We start from the raw sequence: 17,568 nt of genomic DNA on the forward strand, positions 1-17,568 counted from the left end.
TTTATTCTTGCAAAATCTGAACTGTGAGGCCACACCTAAACACAAGGGTACTACTGCACCACACACAAGGTGCAGAAAGTAAAAATGAGTAACTATCAGTCAGCATGTACTATTGAGAAACAAGAACATACGACACCTACCAAGTTGTGCTACAACATTACATCTCAATTGTTACACATGACTCAAGTCAGACTTAAGTTCATAAGGCTTTTGTAACAAGAGATTTCTTCTCCCCAGTTCCCCATCTGTGAAGAACAATTACTTACCAGTGTGTTTGACAGGCTGACATAACCACAGTAATGCACCAGGTACCCTAAGTCTTGTTACAAGTCAGAAGTATTCAGCAGTATTTCTAATTTCAAGTTTCTCTGCATGTTGTTATTTTATATAATAAAACAGAAAAAAAAATCTATCAGATGCTGTTAGATAAATCAGTGTTCTCACTTCTACCTTGAAATTCTGAATACTCTTCCAAAACCAGATACAAAGTATTACATGCCAAGATCTGTCCCCAATGCCTTCCAGTTGAAAGAAAAAGGATCCTTAGCTCCCTCAAAGTATCAAAACTGAAATTAATTTCATATGCCCATAAAAAAAAAAAAAAGAATCACGACACACATTAGGGCTGTTGTGTTAAGGGCTGCAAGGGAACCTTCTTTCATGGTGATACAAATCACAAAAATGCTAAGCTGACAAAAAAGACACTTGACCTTGAAAACAAAGCAAGCCTCAAGTCAATGCCCAAAATAAGGTTTCAAAGAATGCCACAGTCTCTGTAAAACTGCCTTTGACACTCTCAGTGAGCAGAAGTGACACAGAATACAGCTTTCCTCATCAGACCAATGTTTCAGCTCTGGTATCTCTCTTCCAAGAAGAAGCTGACAAGAAACTCAAAGCTCAATTTCAAGGCATCTGTGGAGAAGGGAAATGTTTTGGTTTATGACAGAACAAAAAACTGTACGTAAAACTCTCGATATCAAAAAGCAATGGCTCGAGATAACCCTGTGAAATTCCGAATTATCAGCATAACAGTAAGCCTTACTGCCAGCACATTCAAAGAATTGTTTTGATGTAATTAAACATTTGGGACCCTCTGGCTCAACCATGTCATACTTCACAAGTATCCTTTGTGAAACCCTGTACCAAGGTGCAGGAGATGCTCACTACATGTTAAAGAGCAAGCATCACTGCTGTAACACTACCACTTTATGTCTTAAGACAGCCCATGCACACCTTCCTGGCAAATGAACAAAAAGATTACTCTGAAGTTTTGAATAGCACTGAGATTCTAAGGAGATAATTAAGTCTAGCAAGCTTCTCTGGCTTCTTGACCCTTTGTTTAACATAAAAACCATTTAACTGCATAAGACATTTAACTGCCAGGAAGGCAACTCATACAGCTTTTGTAAACTAAACTAAAAAAAAAAAATCAAGGAATCCCAAAACCAATCAGCTGTACCTGTCTAACATACACCAGAACAAGATAACATTTTTCAAAACCCTCTGTAGCCAATACATAACATAGAGCGTTTTTCCTGAGGGGAGACACAACAACAACAAAATCAAAGGAAACCAACAAACCCTACCAGAGCTATACAAGACTACAAGAACAAAACTCAGGCTAATTCCAAAGGACAAACTCCTATCTGAGACAAAGCAGTCAGAATAATCCTATTTATGAAAGAACAATTTAAAACACTGGTACTACTTTATTCAGGTTAGATCTCATTCACAATGAAATATCTGAACTAGTCTTAGGGTTTCTGTTAATTTGAAATTTCTACTCAACATCTAAAAATCAGTCTTAATTGATTATAAGCACTTTAAAGTCCCTTAAGTATATCACATTCAGAGACAAATTCTGGATACTCAATAAGATTACTTCATACCCAGTTACAGTACAAATTGGAAAACCAAAACTATTTAAATGTGTGACTTATAGAACTAGTGAGAAGCTCAAGTCATTACTTTCCCTTTATTATGCTGGGATAAAGATTTCCTAAATGAAATTAAAAATGAAGTTTCATGTACAAGGTGTTTAATAATGTACATTCTCTGCACAGAAGAAAAACCCAAATGCTGCAAAGGTTTTAAACATTTTAACCATTTTTAGGTATACCAATTGTATCAGATGGAAGATTAAAGTATAACCATAATCTAATGGCTAAAAAAAACTATCTACCATTGTAACAATGAGATCTGGAGCTCAGTGTGGTGCTCATCCCAACTAGCCACCTCATTAAGTGGGATACCTGAGAAGTGTAATCTTTTAATTAACACATTTACACCCCTTCCGTTGCAACAGGAGCAAGTCCAGATAACACCAGAGATGGAGAGACAAGAAACAGATGTTTTTATGCCAACCATCACACCAATATTGCCAGGACAGCTGGCCTGCCAGCTGCCCCGCAAGCAGCTCGATGGCTGCCCCTGCTCTCCTGCAGGCCGACCAGCACACACCAGTCTCCAGCCAGTTCACAAAGTGGGAAAGCCAGGCTCACCTTGACAAGACAAACACCACACACCAAGGTCAGTTTTGGCTATTCTGTGGATACACAAGACACGTTTCCAGGAACTTTGCTATAATGTGCACTTAGTTGCTTTTTTAAGTTCAGCTCCTGTGCTGGTTTTGCCTGGGACAGAGTTGATTTTCTTCCTAGTAGCTAGTACAGTGCAATGTTTTGGATTTGTACTGGAAACAGTGTCGATAATACAGGGATGTTTTAATTATTGGCCGAGCCATGCTGACACAGAGTCAAGGCCTTTTTTGCTCCCCACACCGCCCTGTCAGCGAGTTGGCTGGGGGTGCACAAGAAGTTGGAAATGGACATAGCTGGGACAGCTGACCCAACTGACCAATGGGACATTCCATACCACATGATGCCATGTTCAGTATGTAAAGCTGAGGTAAGAAGAAGGAAGAGGGGAAGTTTGGAGTGATGGTGTTTTGTCTTCCTAAGTAACCATTACGCCTGATGGAGCCCGGCTTTCCTGGAGATGGTTGAACACCTACATGCCCATGGAAGTGGTAAATGAATTCCTTGGTTTGCTTTGCTTGTGTGCACAGCTTTTGTTTTACCTTTTAAACTGTCTTTATCTCAACCCCATGAGTTTTCTTGCTTTTACTCTTCTGATTCTATCCCCCATCCCACGGCGGGGGGATGGCAGAGGGGCAAGCAAGCGGCTGTGTGGTGCTTAAGTTGCCCACTGGTGTTAAACAACAACAAGCTATAAAGTGGAAAAGAAAACAAATTCACTGACTGATTCTACTTTCTCTGCATCTACAAACTTCTTTAAAAGATACCTGGTCATTTAAATTCTTTATTTCTGCTCTTGCCTCTCAACATTACAGGAACTGGACTCAGAAAATCAGATGATACGTGCTTACAGGAAAGAGCTACCCTGAATACGTAGCTGGGATAGCAAAGTAGCTTGATTAAACACATACAGTACCCAAAGAGCTTAGCATTTGCAAGTCAATTCCAGACTATTTCCACCTGCCTAACTGAAAGAAAAATCTGGCCCAGCTCCAACAGCTGGACTGGATTTAACCAATACCTCCCCTCTTGCATATGAGCATACTCTAGAGCAAGGGTGTCAAACTCATTTTCACTGGGGGCCACATCAGCATCACAATTGCCTTCAAAGGGCCGAATGTAATTTTAGGACTGTATAAATCTAACTACTCCTCCTTCCCTAGAGTATAGTTTAAATACTTTACAACATAGGTGTGGGTGCAACACAGCAAAAGGAGAAAGTGTTTGCATTGATGAAGTAAACACCGTTCTTCCCTAGAAATTGCTTTACTAGCTTTTTTTCCTTATTCCTTCTCTGACACCTTTTAATGAGCATGAAATACTGCAATGCACATGAAAATGCAGAAGCCTCAGGAGCTGGGCTGGTTTGGGGCAGAAAAAAACCCCTCAAGTGCTTTTTTGTATACAATAGTTGAGATGATTAAGGTTGTCAGCTGCCTATCTTCGGTTAACAGTAGAAATTAAATATTCCATATTTGCATAGGAACACAATTTGTTAATACGTATAAAGTTGAGGCTCAGAATGATGACACTGTTCTAATTGTTCTGGCACAGTTGGCTTCAGCCAAAAACAAAGAGACAAAGGGACACTGATAGAAGATGATACTGATGTTCTACCTGTTCAGACTTTCAAAGTGCATATAGCTTAGTCCAAGAATTGCAAGCAAATCACAATACATGAAGGAAAAATTCTGGGACTACTAAATCAAAATTCTGGGGCAGCATCATGATGGTCTGAATGCAACTACTTAATCACAACTGAAAGAACTAAAATCAACAATCCTGTGCATGCTGATTCCCTCTATTTCTTTTGAACGTGCAAAAAGATTTGACATCCATGCCAAACTAAACCAAATGTTTAGCCAAAATTAACCCTTCTTGCTAGGTTTACTCCTTCAGTCACAAGCATCATGGATTATTACTCAGCCTTTTTTGCCCCCAGCATATGTTCTAGGCAGACCTTTCTACCCCACACTGAAGTCTGAGATTTACCTAATTACCAAGTACTCCCATAAAGCTCCAAATGGAGCTTTCTAAGAAAAACAGTGATTTTTTTCAGTCATATAGACTACAAAGTCAGAACAACTTCACCTCTGGCTTTGTTATCATAGCTCCATATTAAATTATGCTGACCCAGTTAGAAATGAAGGCAGAGGGCATGGATTCCACAGTACAAGCAACAGTTCATAGAATCATAGATCTACCAAAGCAGCCAAATACACTTAGAATGTGCCTGATCTGAGACTCCAAGAGTGTTATTTCATTTGATTACTGGTTGACCTGAAAGGTATTTGCTCCTCTTTTATGGAAACATTCTATAATTTTGCAGAAAGTAATAGGACTCAGTTCAGATTCTCTGTGTACTGCAGAACCTTAATACTATAAATTTTCCTTCTGGCTTGTAATCTTTAATGCAGCACTAGTACATTAGGAGCAGAGTGCAGTATTTATGCTACTGTATTTTATGCCATAATCTGTCTGGGACTCGTGTTCCTCAGGGTTAGTAAAGGCCACTGACGGAAAACTAGTTCTTTTGCAGCTCAAGCTGCCACACGATTTTTTTTTTTTTTAATCCCCAGTTTGGGGCCCCTGAAATTAATACCAGCTGCTTTTTGTTAGCCAATCTGTGGCAAGATAATTCAAGTATCTATGTAAACCTGGCTAGTCTCAGCAAACTGGATGCGTGAGATAGCCACTGTGATTCTTTTACTTGGTGATGGGTAATGACTCACTGAAGTCAGACATGCATGTCAATATGGAAAGCCACAAGCCTCCAATTATTGTTGCTGACGGTGCTGACTCATCTGAAAGCCCTATGGAAGCAAACAAAGCTGCCCATCCACGTTATCTACTTCTGTTGCCCCAAAATATCTTGGCAGAAAAGCAATTGCTAAGTTTATTTCATACCAGTTCTTTTGTAAGCATATTCTTCTAGGTCCTGATATCCTCTATGCATTTGTTTAACCTGCATACTGAGCTACTACCAGTTAAGAAGTGAGATGTGAGCACACGTTTTAATTTCCGTATACCAATTACCCAGTTTACAAGTACAGACATATCAAACAATCCTCAGGAGACTAGACCTGAAGCAATTTAGTTGGCTGCATTCAACAAAAGTTGCACCAATACTGAAGGACACAAAGCAGTCCAGGATATAATCAATGTGTTATCTGCTGTTTTAATATAGAATAAAAGAGCTGGAATTCTCTATTCAACATCAAAACTCAACTGGGGGAAGGATGACAGAATCTAGTAGATTTCCAGTTACTGCTCTTGTGTCAATCAAGGACATTATACCTAGTCAAAAGTTGTACAGCATTTCCATTCAGATGTAGATCTTAACACCATTAATCACCTTTACTGACAACAGACCAAAGACCACAATGCAGCCATATGGCCTCCACCTGAAGTCAAACTGAAGTCTCCAGGTAATCCCACAACACACCAAGCTAACTCATCACTGCACAACAGTTGGTCTGTGCAGACCAACAGGCAGGCAGCAAGGATCACCAACTAATTCAAAATATTTGATTTGTCCTGTGGTCCTAACAGGGCAAGGAACCTGTCCATGTAGCGTTCCAAAGAGCTGTGGCAATGCAGCCACTGCTATCTCCACTTTGACAAGGGCCCACCATAAGGAACTTCACTGTGGAGTTTGGTCATTTATGCAACAGCCCAAAAGAAACTATTGGTCTGAAGGATAAATCTATCAAGTTGGTTTTGGTGTTTTGTTTTGTTTGTTTGTTTTCCCCTGTACTTTTCAGAAACAGAAAACCATACTGAATTTTACAATGATGCCAGCTCTGCCTTATCTGGGCACTGTGATATGCCCAATAAGCACCAAGAACAGTGGATAACCTAGACAGCCTAATTACAAGCGATTCCTATTCACACTTTTTTTAAAACTTCGAAGATTAAGGCTTGACACACTCTAAATAGGTACAAGTATTTGAAACTTGGTACAGTTTTGTCACAGAAATCTGCTTTTGCCAGTACACAAATTTCTATTAAGTTGTGTGAACACTAAAAAGATATTAGTTATTTTCCCATATTGCACAGTGTAGCAGATGCTTTAGAATCTCCTGGAAATAGAAGTTTATCCTGTCCTTGAGAGAAAACAAGCAAAGCACCTATAAGACTCCTGGGTCCCTCTAAGACATGACACCACTTCTGTCTTCTAGAATTTCTAAGCAAGCGTCCCTCCCATTCCCTTAGTGAGGGAGGAAAGTACACCAACCTGTCTATTCAAGCAGAACAGCTGATTGCCATTGCAAAAGAGCAGGAGTCCCTTTCCTCTTTTATAGTCTAGAATACCCCAATTCAGAGGTATAGGTACAGTTTTTTTCTAACGGATGTTACCAGAAACCAAATGCACCATACACTTTTAATGCCATACTTCAGAGCCAAAATACTGTCTTTTCTTGTGTGCAGGACACAAAACCAGAAAAAAGCAGAGCAAAATTAAAATGACTATTCATGGTAACTAGCTGCAAACATCAGACTAAAATTTTGATTTTTAGATCAGCATAAAAACTTATTTAAATTCTTTTAAATGTAAAAACTTTTATAAAAATAGTAGATAACCACTTTCAAGAATCTAATTATGAAATCAAATGTTTGGTCAAAAAGGTCTCACAGACTTCTGGGGCAAATGCCACAGAAGACCAGACACTCTTAAGCTTGCCAGATATTTATATTAGTTTCCCCTAGGAAGGAAAAAAAAAAAAAAGAAAAGAAAACCTTCTAGGCTAAATACTAGCCAGATACCTTCTTGTGCAATTTATGTTTGAACAAAGACACTCCCTTTCCAGATACTTGAACAGTCTTCAACTGTAGTATCAAAGTACCTGATAACTATTCTATGATTCTATGATGTATTTATAAGCACCTCCCTGTGAAGTGAGAAAAAAGTCCTATTATTCCATCTATAAAATAGGAAACAATAATTGCAATTTGCATATATTCACAGGGTGCCATGAAAAAACAACAAATCCAAGTCCCTACAGAGTTAGTCTATATTCAATCACAGCAAGTTTTTTTTGGTATAATATTACACAGCTCAAATGAAATCAGATTTTTTTCTATTCTTTGAAAGATAAAATCAAAAGGCAAAAAAAGATTAAACATGTGCTAGCTGTCTAATTAAATCTATGACGAGATGATTCTGCTCAAGATGCAAGATAAAACAACAAACCCAGCTGACAACCCAGGAAGAAGATGGAGCATTAGGAATTAGAAAATACACTCCAACAACATTCCACAGTCTCTTATGAACCCTGTCAGCAACCCATCGGATATAATAATTTCAGTATCCTGAAATCTAGGTGCTTCTACCTCACTTTTTAACATGATATAAGCCCTGATTACATATTTCTGCTGTTTGAACATTTTGGGTATCATACTTCTCTCCTTGAGGATACCTTCAGTTTCTAAAAATTCCAATTTATATGTCCTTCCATAGAAAGGCTATCAGCTAGCCTCATGAAGTCACTTAGACCACCAGAAGCAGTCCGGTTTTGATGGACAAGAACCAGTACAAAACTCCTTCAAACCTCACAGCTATAGGGCCCACTGAAACACAGGTTCCACAGAGGTATAATGGGCCATATCCCTATCGGCAATGGGCTTGAAGAGAGGGTACTGCTAGATTCTGAACTGCCACTGGTGGCTCCTGATCCTTGAAGGCGCCATCACCTTGACTGCCTGTATCAGAGCTCCTTAAACATCTCTTCTTGTCTGGAAGGTTGCTCTTCACTGCTGTTTGTTCAGTGTTATGAACACTACCCATTACCAGCCTACATTCTCCTTGCATGCCTGACAAACAGTGGTTAACAGGATCCTGCTGACTCCTAGCAGGGCTCTCTCATTTCAAGATTCTCTCTTGATGTGGAAAGCCTTCTATATTTGGCTGCAAGTCAGGTTTTTGGTGCAGAGAAATCACTACCACTGACTTTGCATCTAACAGTTGTGTGCAGGGAAAGAAGCAAGAGACCCTGATGTCAAAAAGCTTCATGTAAAGACATTATCTGCTGGTTAGGGTGACCTTAGCTTACCTGCGTGAGAGCTACAATGTCTCTCTGCATAATTCCATCAACTTTCTGACTTGCACTGTAGTTGACTAGGAAAACACCAGGACCAGGACATCCTGAGAACTGCAAACCTGAAATCTCACACTGCACCTGGCCAGGAATCCCTTAATGCATCTCTGAAAACCCGGCCAGAACTCGCCCTGGCACCCTGTCTGACCACCTTCTCCTCCTGCAAACATGCTTTGACTACGTTCCACACCAGCAGGTTTGCAATGACGCTCAAGCACTCATTAAAATACATGGTGTTTCAAAAAGACAGACCCGATTTTTTACTTACACTGCTTTGAAATTGAGTCCACCTTTTTGAAACACCCTGTACATCTCTCAGGGCTAACAAATGAGGAAGCCATTTCTCCAAGCTGATTTTGCAAATCACCTGTTCCATCACTACCTCCAAAGTCCATCTGTTACTGAATTTGAAAATAACCAAGGTTAAAAACACACAAGAAGAGATCATTAGCTGGTCAGACATGACAGAAGATGGGGAACAGAGTAATTCAGTAATAGGTCCGTGAATGGGGAAGATATTAATTTTGTCTCCTGCTGCTATTTGTACAGTATATGTTCCTATTTTGTACTTGCTGTATTTATTAAAGATACACACAAAATAAAGCTTAAAACTGACTGTAACATTTGCTTGACCTGAGAAAGGAGATGAGTGTCAGCTGACCCAGAAGAAACAATGTGGAGCTTCCCCCATAGATTTAATGGTGTCAACCTGACTGCGAAGGGATAATAATCCAACAGTTAAATATCACAAGACAAGGTGTACCTCCTCCCCTTCACACTGATCTCTATGAGCCAGTGCTGGTCTTCCCCAGATGTGAAGGGCTGACTGAGGAAGCTAAGGGAGCAGAAAATTAAGGAAATATGAAGAGCTTTGTAACTACTTAACTCCAAGGCACTGTCAGCTCTGATGCAGGACTAACTTCTTGGAAGAAACTAGCTCTTTTGACTACCCATGTCAAATTTTGCAAAATGGAAAGCAAAGCCCAGAGATTCTGCTGTTACAGAATTAATCAGGAATACAAATTCAGTATCAGAGATCACAGTGCTGGGTATTTTGGAAGCAACTGATAGACCCTACTGTTGGAAAACATAGAGGTTTTAGATTTCTTTTTCATTTCAAGTCAGTTCATTTGGAAATTTGTCTTAACTACTTGATGACGTGCCCCATCAGCTTCAATCAGTTTGTTGCTCCTTCTGGCCAAACCTTATAAATTAGATGCCTAATTCCACTTCCAACCTCACAATAAATATAGATTTGATCACTCACTTGTAGCTGGTACATCCTCCTAATCGCTGCCTTGTCAGATAACACAGTTTTAGAGGATAAAACGTCCTGCTTGAATTTGTGCTGGAATTGCAAAATATTATGAAAACCTAAAAGAATTTATGTGAAAATAGCTAAAGAGCTGTCAAAACTAGTATGCCAGTTATGCTGCTACCAACTTTGACAGTTTACAAGTTAGAAATCAATCCCTTAATAGAAGAAGCTTTAGAGATATCAGTGCAACTGCTGTGGTGTTACAAATACACAAGAATGAAGAAAAACAGATTCTGTAACTACAGGAAGATTAGCTAGGGCTCGGTATATCACAACAACAAATAGCAATAATTGGGCCTCAATACAGCAAGCACAGATACCAATCAGCTTATGAAGATTATGTTCATCACGAGATGCAATCTCCAAATTGTTTTCTGATATCAACTATGGCTTCCTAAGCTGTGTCTTTAAACATTTTAAAATGCAACACATTCAATTGATTTTTGACCTCACAAGGAAAATACAAGACAGTATATCTAAGTGGAGCTATTAGTTGTTTGCTTTCTGCCAAGAGTCAGAAACATTTCACAGCATTGTACTACCTACTTGCAGGCTAACTAAAGTTTGGAGAATCCTGTAGCAATAGCAACCGAGGAGGCTTCCCTCATCTACCTCTTACTTCTTATCCACGTAATTTTTTCCAAGGTACAAACATACACTTGTATTCTCCCAAGAGTATACCGGCCTGAGAGGGCAATAAAGCAGCTGCAGGAGTCAGAGCTTAAGAACTCTGTGTCAAAGTACTGGATCTTATATTAAATCCAGTTCCCAACAGGAAGCTACCTGACACCTGTGTTTTCACTTAAACTATTGAGATTCACTGAGTCCATGAGGTTAAGACAGCAGGCCTACAGTAGCTCAAACCAACCTAAATCAGCTGTCCCAGCCCTATTCCCTCCCATCTCTTCCTTTTGCCAGTATCAGTTCCTGCGCCAACAAAGTGAAAGGCAGAAAGCTGATCAATTTGTAAAAGTCTGCCCCTGAAAGAAACTGGGTTGTTGTAAAGTATCTGGAAGTAAAAGGCTTTCTGGGATTGCTACAAGCCTTATTTGCTTCATGTAGTGTTTGAGGGGAGTACAGCAAAAACACCAGTCAGTGCACAGAACAGTATCAGGCAATGAGCTGGTAGCAGCACATCTGCTCATTCTTAACATTGTGCAGCTATGGAACCTCCACTGCAATAAGCCTTTGATGGGAACATGGCTGTAAGACAACCTATACCTTTCTCAGATGCCCAGAAACCACAGATTTGGGCTTCCCAGAATGACACTCTTCTGCTAGCAAAAAAATTCATGGCAGCATGACAGAAAAATGTGAATAAGTTCAAGCATCCTCAAGAACGAGATCCACACTGTTAGCAAAGCAGCAACAGTAAATACACAGAAGCTGCCAGAGCTCATGATTGAGATCTGGGCTATGTGCAGTTTCTTCTTCTGCTTCATCTGGGGTCAGAATAAAGATACAGAATAAAAATGAATCCTTCAAAGTCCCTGGACCCAAAAGTGATACAGAGCAAAAGGTGATCCAATTGCCCCCAAAAAACTCTAACTGGGGAAAAAGACATGAGTGGCCAGGACCTCTGAAGCTTAAAATCAAACAGAGCAAGAGTAGATGAAAGATGACATAATGGCAACATCTCCTTTTGGTAAATAGCCTTCAACAAATTTCAGGAGGTTAATCCTATGGCCTAAACAACAGAAGTTCAAGGACTTGTGTTCTTGACTTATGATTAGGGGTATGACAAAAAAGAAATTTTAATCCCCATCATTAAAGTGTTTTTACAGAAAGTTATTTAGGCTATAATGCACTAAATCCTCACTAGTTCTTGTTGGTTTGGGCCTTTGTCTTTTTGTTTGGTTGGTATTTGGTTGTGGAGTTTTTTTGGTAGTGGTGGTGTTTGGTTTGGGTCTTTGTGTGTGTGTGGTGTTTGTTTTGAGGGGGGAGGGTGTTTGGCTTTTTTTTTTCTTTTTTTTTTTTTTTTTAAATGAGTGCACATGGAGCTTTATTATTGATCCAGTATGCATTTTGCTAATTATATGACCACATAGCCTCATTGCATTACACACAAAAATAACAGTCATGCAGACAGACCTACAAATTATAACATCTCCATTCATCAAGAATTTTTCCTCAGTTTTAGTCAGGGATGCTGACTAATCCCAACAAAAAGAAATGGGCTGGATTGTTTGATTTGTCACCTAAAACATCAGAACAATGAGCCAACATATGGGTGACTGCTATTGCAATAAAGAATAAGCAACACTTCTAGTCCAATAAGTTGGAGGAGTAAAAAAGTCTAAGAAGGATGTTACTAGGCAAAGAATGAAGCTGAAGAACTGGAAATAGAAAAATCAGAAGGCTCAAATTAGGCTTTCTTTTCAAAAGCTAGTCTAGCTTAGATGTCAACATAAACAAATACAGCAGTTACAAGGGTTATCACAAATTAAGTGACTGCAACTTTTCAGTCTTGCCTTGTAAAGACTCAATTGTATTGGAATAATCAGTGCCATACACTTAGAAGAAACACACTGAGACTTAAGACTACATGCCTATGATCAACACAGGAACGCCTTCTCTTCGTATATGGGACAATTTAAAAAGCCCTTTCTCATCTCTGGAGAATATAAAATTGAGAAGGTTGCGCAGAGAAACTGTTCTGGCAGTTGTTTGTCCAGATGAAGCCACTAGTGTCTTGGCTCCTTTTCGCTCAGCTCTGCAGGTTCAGGTTAGCTCTGTCTGCTGTTAATCACATGTCAGTACCTATAAAAATAGAAGAGTCTCACTAATAAAAACAAGAACACAAACTCATATTAACTGAGTAATGCTTCATTTCTGGCATTTGATTTTCCTATTATCCCTTTTGGAGGCTAAATACTTTTTGGAATTATTAACAACCTCAAAATCAGAATTCCAGTTCTACATACACAACCTACGTCCCTAAGAGAGGAAGCCAACAAAAAGGTAAGACACTTACACCCAGACCTGAAACTATGAAATGCACAGGTCAAGGATTCAGAAGCTTTGACTCCTGCTCAACAGATCCTTTTCTTTGCTATCAGAAAAGGAGCATAGTGAGAAGTTGCATGGGGTATTGAGATCTGTCTCAACATAAACCAAAAATACTTACTCATCTTTTCTTTCCCTTAAAACTGTATTAACAAAAAGCAAAGACAAGTATATGGCATAAGAAACCTAGTAATAAAATCCAAGTTAACTACAAATTAAAGGAGTAAGTATTTTGGTCTGCCAGAAGAGTCTGTACCCAGAGGGGATCAGTAATAACTCATCAGTATTTATAAGAAGCCAAAGGAAGATTACTAAAGAATGTATTCAAACCTGATGAGTTTAAAGGCAGTGACTGTCTCCAGGCAGAAGGTGACTCAAATGCCACTGTTCTCAAGCTGAACTTGAGAGCATACAGCTTGGAATATTTTAGACCATGATTTATTACTCCATCATCCTAACCATTTATTTTATCTTCGGTGGAATTAGACAAAATGTGTAGATCAATGTCAATGATAGCGCTGATGCCTCCTGGTTTCCAAAGTCAAACAGAGAAAATCGAAGGAAGGATCTCTATGAAAAACTCCTTATTGTAGCACAAGGACCAAAACAAGTGTATTTAATTCCTGACCATTGGGAATTATGTATAATATTTGATTTAGAAAAGAAACATTTTGTGGAAAACTGATAACTTTCACTAAATACAGACAATTTGTCCAATCAGTAGGTCGGTCTCTGTACCAGTATCTCAAGAGAAGCACAGTAAGTAATGGCAATTATACAACACTGCTGTGCTCCTTCATTCTCCACTATAAACCGAACTTATATTGTTTTACTTCTAGAGAGTTAAGCTAAAGTTTACCTGGAAGGGTACTTCTAACACGAACTTTTAAATAAGTACCAGATCAGAAAAGAGGCAAAAAGGAGATCTGGTAGAACACTTCAGACATTTAACACAAATGATGCTATTTTGAAAGACGCTGACACACTTCTAATCTTGTACAGTCCTTTAAATGAATCTAAATTTCATTTTAGCCTATCGCCATGTGTATACAACTTGTACATAGTTCTGTGTTTCATCTGTTTGTTGCCCCCAAAAGAAAGATGCTGCTTAGATTTTAATCCTTTGCAAAAGCATGGATGAAACCTTTCACCACATCAACATTGTTGGAGCTATCTACTAAACGATCTCAGGCTCAGCCACAAAAAGAAGCCAGTCAGCGCACTGGAACATAACCCTAGAGGATATACTTCTCCCTAACAGCAAACACCCAATTCCAAAATAATTAATCCCCTTCAGGAGCTAAACTACCTTAGCTGGTCTGGTATAACTAATTTCAGTAAAGCTCAGGCAGTCAATTCCCTTCTTCCCACTGTAGAGGCAGATATTTAATTCCCCTAATCTCGGGCATGCTATAATATAAGCAAGTATGGATGGTAGATCAGTTCACACTAGGCACGTACATACCTAACCTTTCCCTGTTTAGAGCTCTGATGGATTCAGGCCAGCAACTGAGAAAGCAGCAACAAAGCCAGTAACCAAGATGGAGAGATGAGACAAGGACAAAATGAATGAGAAGTAGTAGGAAGAGCCTCACTGGATGAGAAGGTGAAAAAGAAACCCCCACGTCTCCTCCTTACCCTGAAAAGCAACCGCTAAACAGAAGGATGGGCAATTTTTAGTTACTTTCTAACATTTCCTAATGTTAGGCAGAAGTGTTGAAGTTATCATACACTTTACAGACAATATTTTCTGTGAGAAAGATTCACTGTCACCAAGTTAAACAAAAAATAAGATAAAGATTAGTTTACACCGTGAATGTCATCTTAAAGACACTGCTGCTGCTAAGCCTGACCTGCATAAAATTGTCTCCACCCAAACAATAGCAGCAGAGGTGTGACTTCTGCTAAGATATAAAATATGCTTTCAAAGGACCAAAAAATCAAGCCCTACTGACCACAGAAATAAGTTTAAGTGATAAAATCAAGAGAGGCATGAAAAACACCCTCAGGTGAAGTCAAAGCAATCTGACACATATTTAGGTTTTCACCCTAGCGAATCCTAATCAGCTTTCAATCCTAGTCTGATTTCAGAACAACTCCCTCCCCGTTCCTTTCCTATTACAGAAACTTAAACACAAGATCTGGGATTGCCTCCCTTTTCAATTGTGACTAGAACTGAAGATGTTCCCGGTAATGCCACACAGATTCAGAAGACCTTCGGAATACCTCCAGGGAATAAGCTTCCAATCACTCAGCGTCTCTCAAATTCGGGGGAGTAAACTAATACTCCATTAGCCTTAATAAGCACCACACTCCTTCCCGATTTAGCTGGAGACGCCCAGCAGACGATTACTTTTGTGCCTACAAGCATTAAAAAAGAAAGAAAGAAAGGAAAAAAAAAAAAAAAGGTTGATTTAAGGCAATACAGGGAGCAAAATGGGCCAGCACGGTACCCGGTAAAAAGGCGGATCAGAGTGTGGGAGCGGCCCCTACCACCAGCACAGGCCTCCGTGTGCGGCAGCGGCACAGCGGGGCACGGGAGGACGGGCAGGGCAGCCCCTCGCCCCGGCGGAAGGGCTATTACCGCCCCGAGGGACTGGCACAAAAGGCAGCCGACACCATTGTCCACCCCACCCGAGCCCCGATCCCGCCGCGCACGGGGGAGGGGGCCCGGGGAGGAGGCAGGACAGGAGGCAGCTGGGCCGGGAGCGAGGAGCGCTGCGGCAGGAGGGGACGCGGGGGGGGGGGGCGGGATGCATCCCCCCGCCTGCCGGCCCTGCCCGGGCACCGCCGCCGGCGCGGGGCCCAGCGGGCCCTCCCGAAGCCCGGCAAGCCGGGGAGGCGGTGAAGGGGGCGCGGCGAGGCCCGCCCGCCGCCCGCCGGGTTTGCGCTTGGCCCGGCCGCGCCAACCCTTCCCCCCGCCGCCGCCGCCTCCTTCGCCCCCCGCCGGCCGCGCCCGCATGACGGAGGAGAAAAATCCCCCGCGGGCGTTCTCCCCGCCGCCGCCCGCCCCGGGCGGCCGCTCCCCGCCCTCCTTCCCGCCGCCCGCCGGCGGCGACGCGAGCGCGGCCAGGCCCCGGCCCCTCCTCTCGCCCGCCGGAGGCGGAGGCCGGGCCCGGCCGGGGGCCCCGCACCTACCTCCACGTCGCGGCCCTTGTTCTTGAAGCTCTTGATGCGGTGGTTCTCCAGGCCGGCGGCAGCGGCGGCGGCGTTCTCGGCCATGGCGGCGGCGGCGGCGGCTCCCGGCGGCGGCTGCTCGCGGCTCCTGTGAGGCGGCTCCGGCGGCGGCTCCCGGCGGCTCGCGCGAGGGGCGGGCGCGGGGGGAGGAGAGGGGGGCGGGGGGACGCGGGACGCTCCGTGACGAGCGCGCGGGGGGGAAGGGAGGGGGGAGAGCAGCGAAGCGGGGGGGGGCGCCGAGCGCGCGCGCCGTTGCTGAGTGACGGGGAGCGCGGCCGCGGGCCCACGTGACGCGGCGGGCGGACCCCGCCAATGGCGGCGCGGCCGCCTCGCCCCGCCCCGCGTAACCGGCGGAGGGAGCCCTGCGGGGCCGGGGGGGGGAATGTCGGTGCCGCACTGCATTCTGGGGGGTGTAGTCCCGGGAGGCGGCGGCCTCGCACGTGGAGCGGGCGGGAGCGCGCCCTGCCGGGCGGGCGGGCAGGCCGAGAGCCGTGGGGTTCCCGCTCAACGCTGAACCCTGTGGGGCTCCGGGAAACGCCGAGGGCGGCGGGGAGGCCCCGGCAGCGGCGCGCAGCCGGCCCTCCGCGGCCTCGTGCTTCTGAGGGGCTCCGGGGCCTCGCGTGCCCCGTCGGGATCAACCCTGCTGGGGCCGCGGTGGGTTCACGGCACCCCCGGCCTGCAGGAAGCTCCCCGGCCCCTTGGCTGGCGCCGGGGAGACGCCGCACAACGAGCACCCAGCAAATCCAGCCCCAGGCCTCCTTCAGCTCCCGCGCCCTGCAACAGCGAGCCCACCTGCGAAGAAAATCCCGCGCTTTGCGAGCGCGCCCGCCGCGCCACACGTGTGCACGACAGCCCTGTGCGTCCCCGGGCTGGCGCGCCTGCCGCAACGCGGAGCGCGGATGGTCTCTGCCAGCCCGACAAATTGTCCCCAAACTGACAAAATTACTGCAACCCCTCCCTCTCCCGGGTCATCAGTGCAGCTGTGGTGGGAGTTGTATATGCTGCAAACAGAGCCAGGACCTCCAGATCGAGAGTCACCTGCGCACAGCAAGTTCGGTCAAATACAGCACGGCAAGGTCGCACCTGGTATTTGCGTGCTAGAAGAGAGGATGTGTGGAGGGGAGGTAACTAGACAGTGGTAAGCAGTGATCCAACACCTTCCATAAAGCAGAGTATTATTCCTTTGGAAGACAAGTATCCAAGAAAACCAAAGCCCCCAAATAATGAAAACATGTAATGTTGATATCTAACACATACCGCATCAGGTTCTGCAACAGGCCTTTATAGCTATATATAAGCTTTCCATAGACCTCTTTCTCTTTCAGAGTCACTCCCTTTAATTGACAGCTTGGCTTTTTGATTGCTTTCCCCCAGCCCCTCTTTATATCGTTCAAATGACTGTAACTTGTAACTCACAGTTCTGGCAAAACAA

The 17,568-nt window shown here is 43.2% G+C and overlaps 1 protein-coding gene across 1 annotated transcript in view; it reads right to left on the reverse strand.

Moving 5' to 3' along the window:
- Window positions 1–16,278, reverse strand: part of KPNA3 (karyopherin subunit alpha 3) — a 52,397-nt gene extending 36,119 nt beyond the window's left edge. Inside the window, exon 1 of the mRNA XM_065630521.1 lies at window positions 16,098–16,278. Within this exon, the coding sequence (XP_065486593.1) occupies window positions 16,098–16,181 (84 nt within the window). The 5' untranslated portion in view covers window positions 16,182–16,278. The remainder of the gene's footprint in view (window positions 1–16,097) is intronic.
- Window positions 16,279–17,568: the final 1,290 nt, after the last annotated feature.

Source organism: Caloenas nicobarica, chromosome 1, assembly GCF_036013445.1.
Source record: "Caloenas nicobarica isolate bCalNic1 chromosome 1, bCalNic1.hap1, whole genome shotgun sequence".
In the NCBI taxonomy this organism is placed as follows: domain Eukaryota; kingdom Metazoa; phylum Chordata; class Aves; order Columbiformes; family Columbidae; genus Caloenas; species Caloenas nicobarica.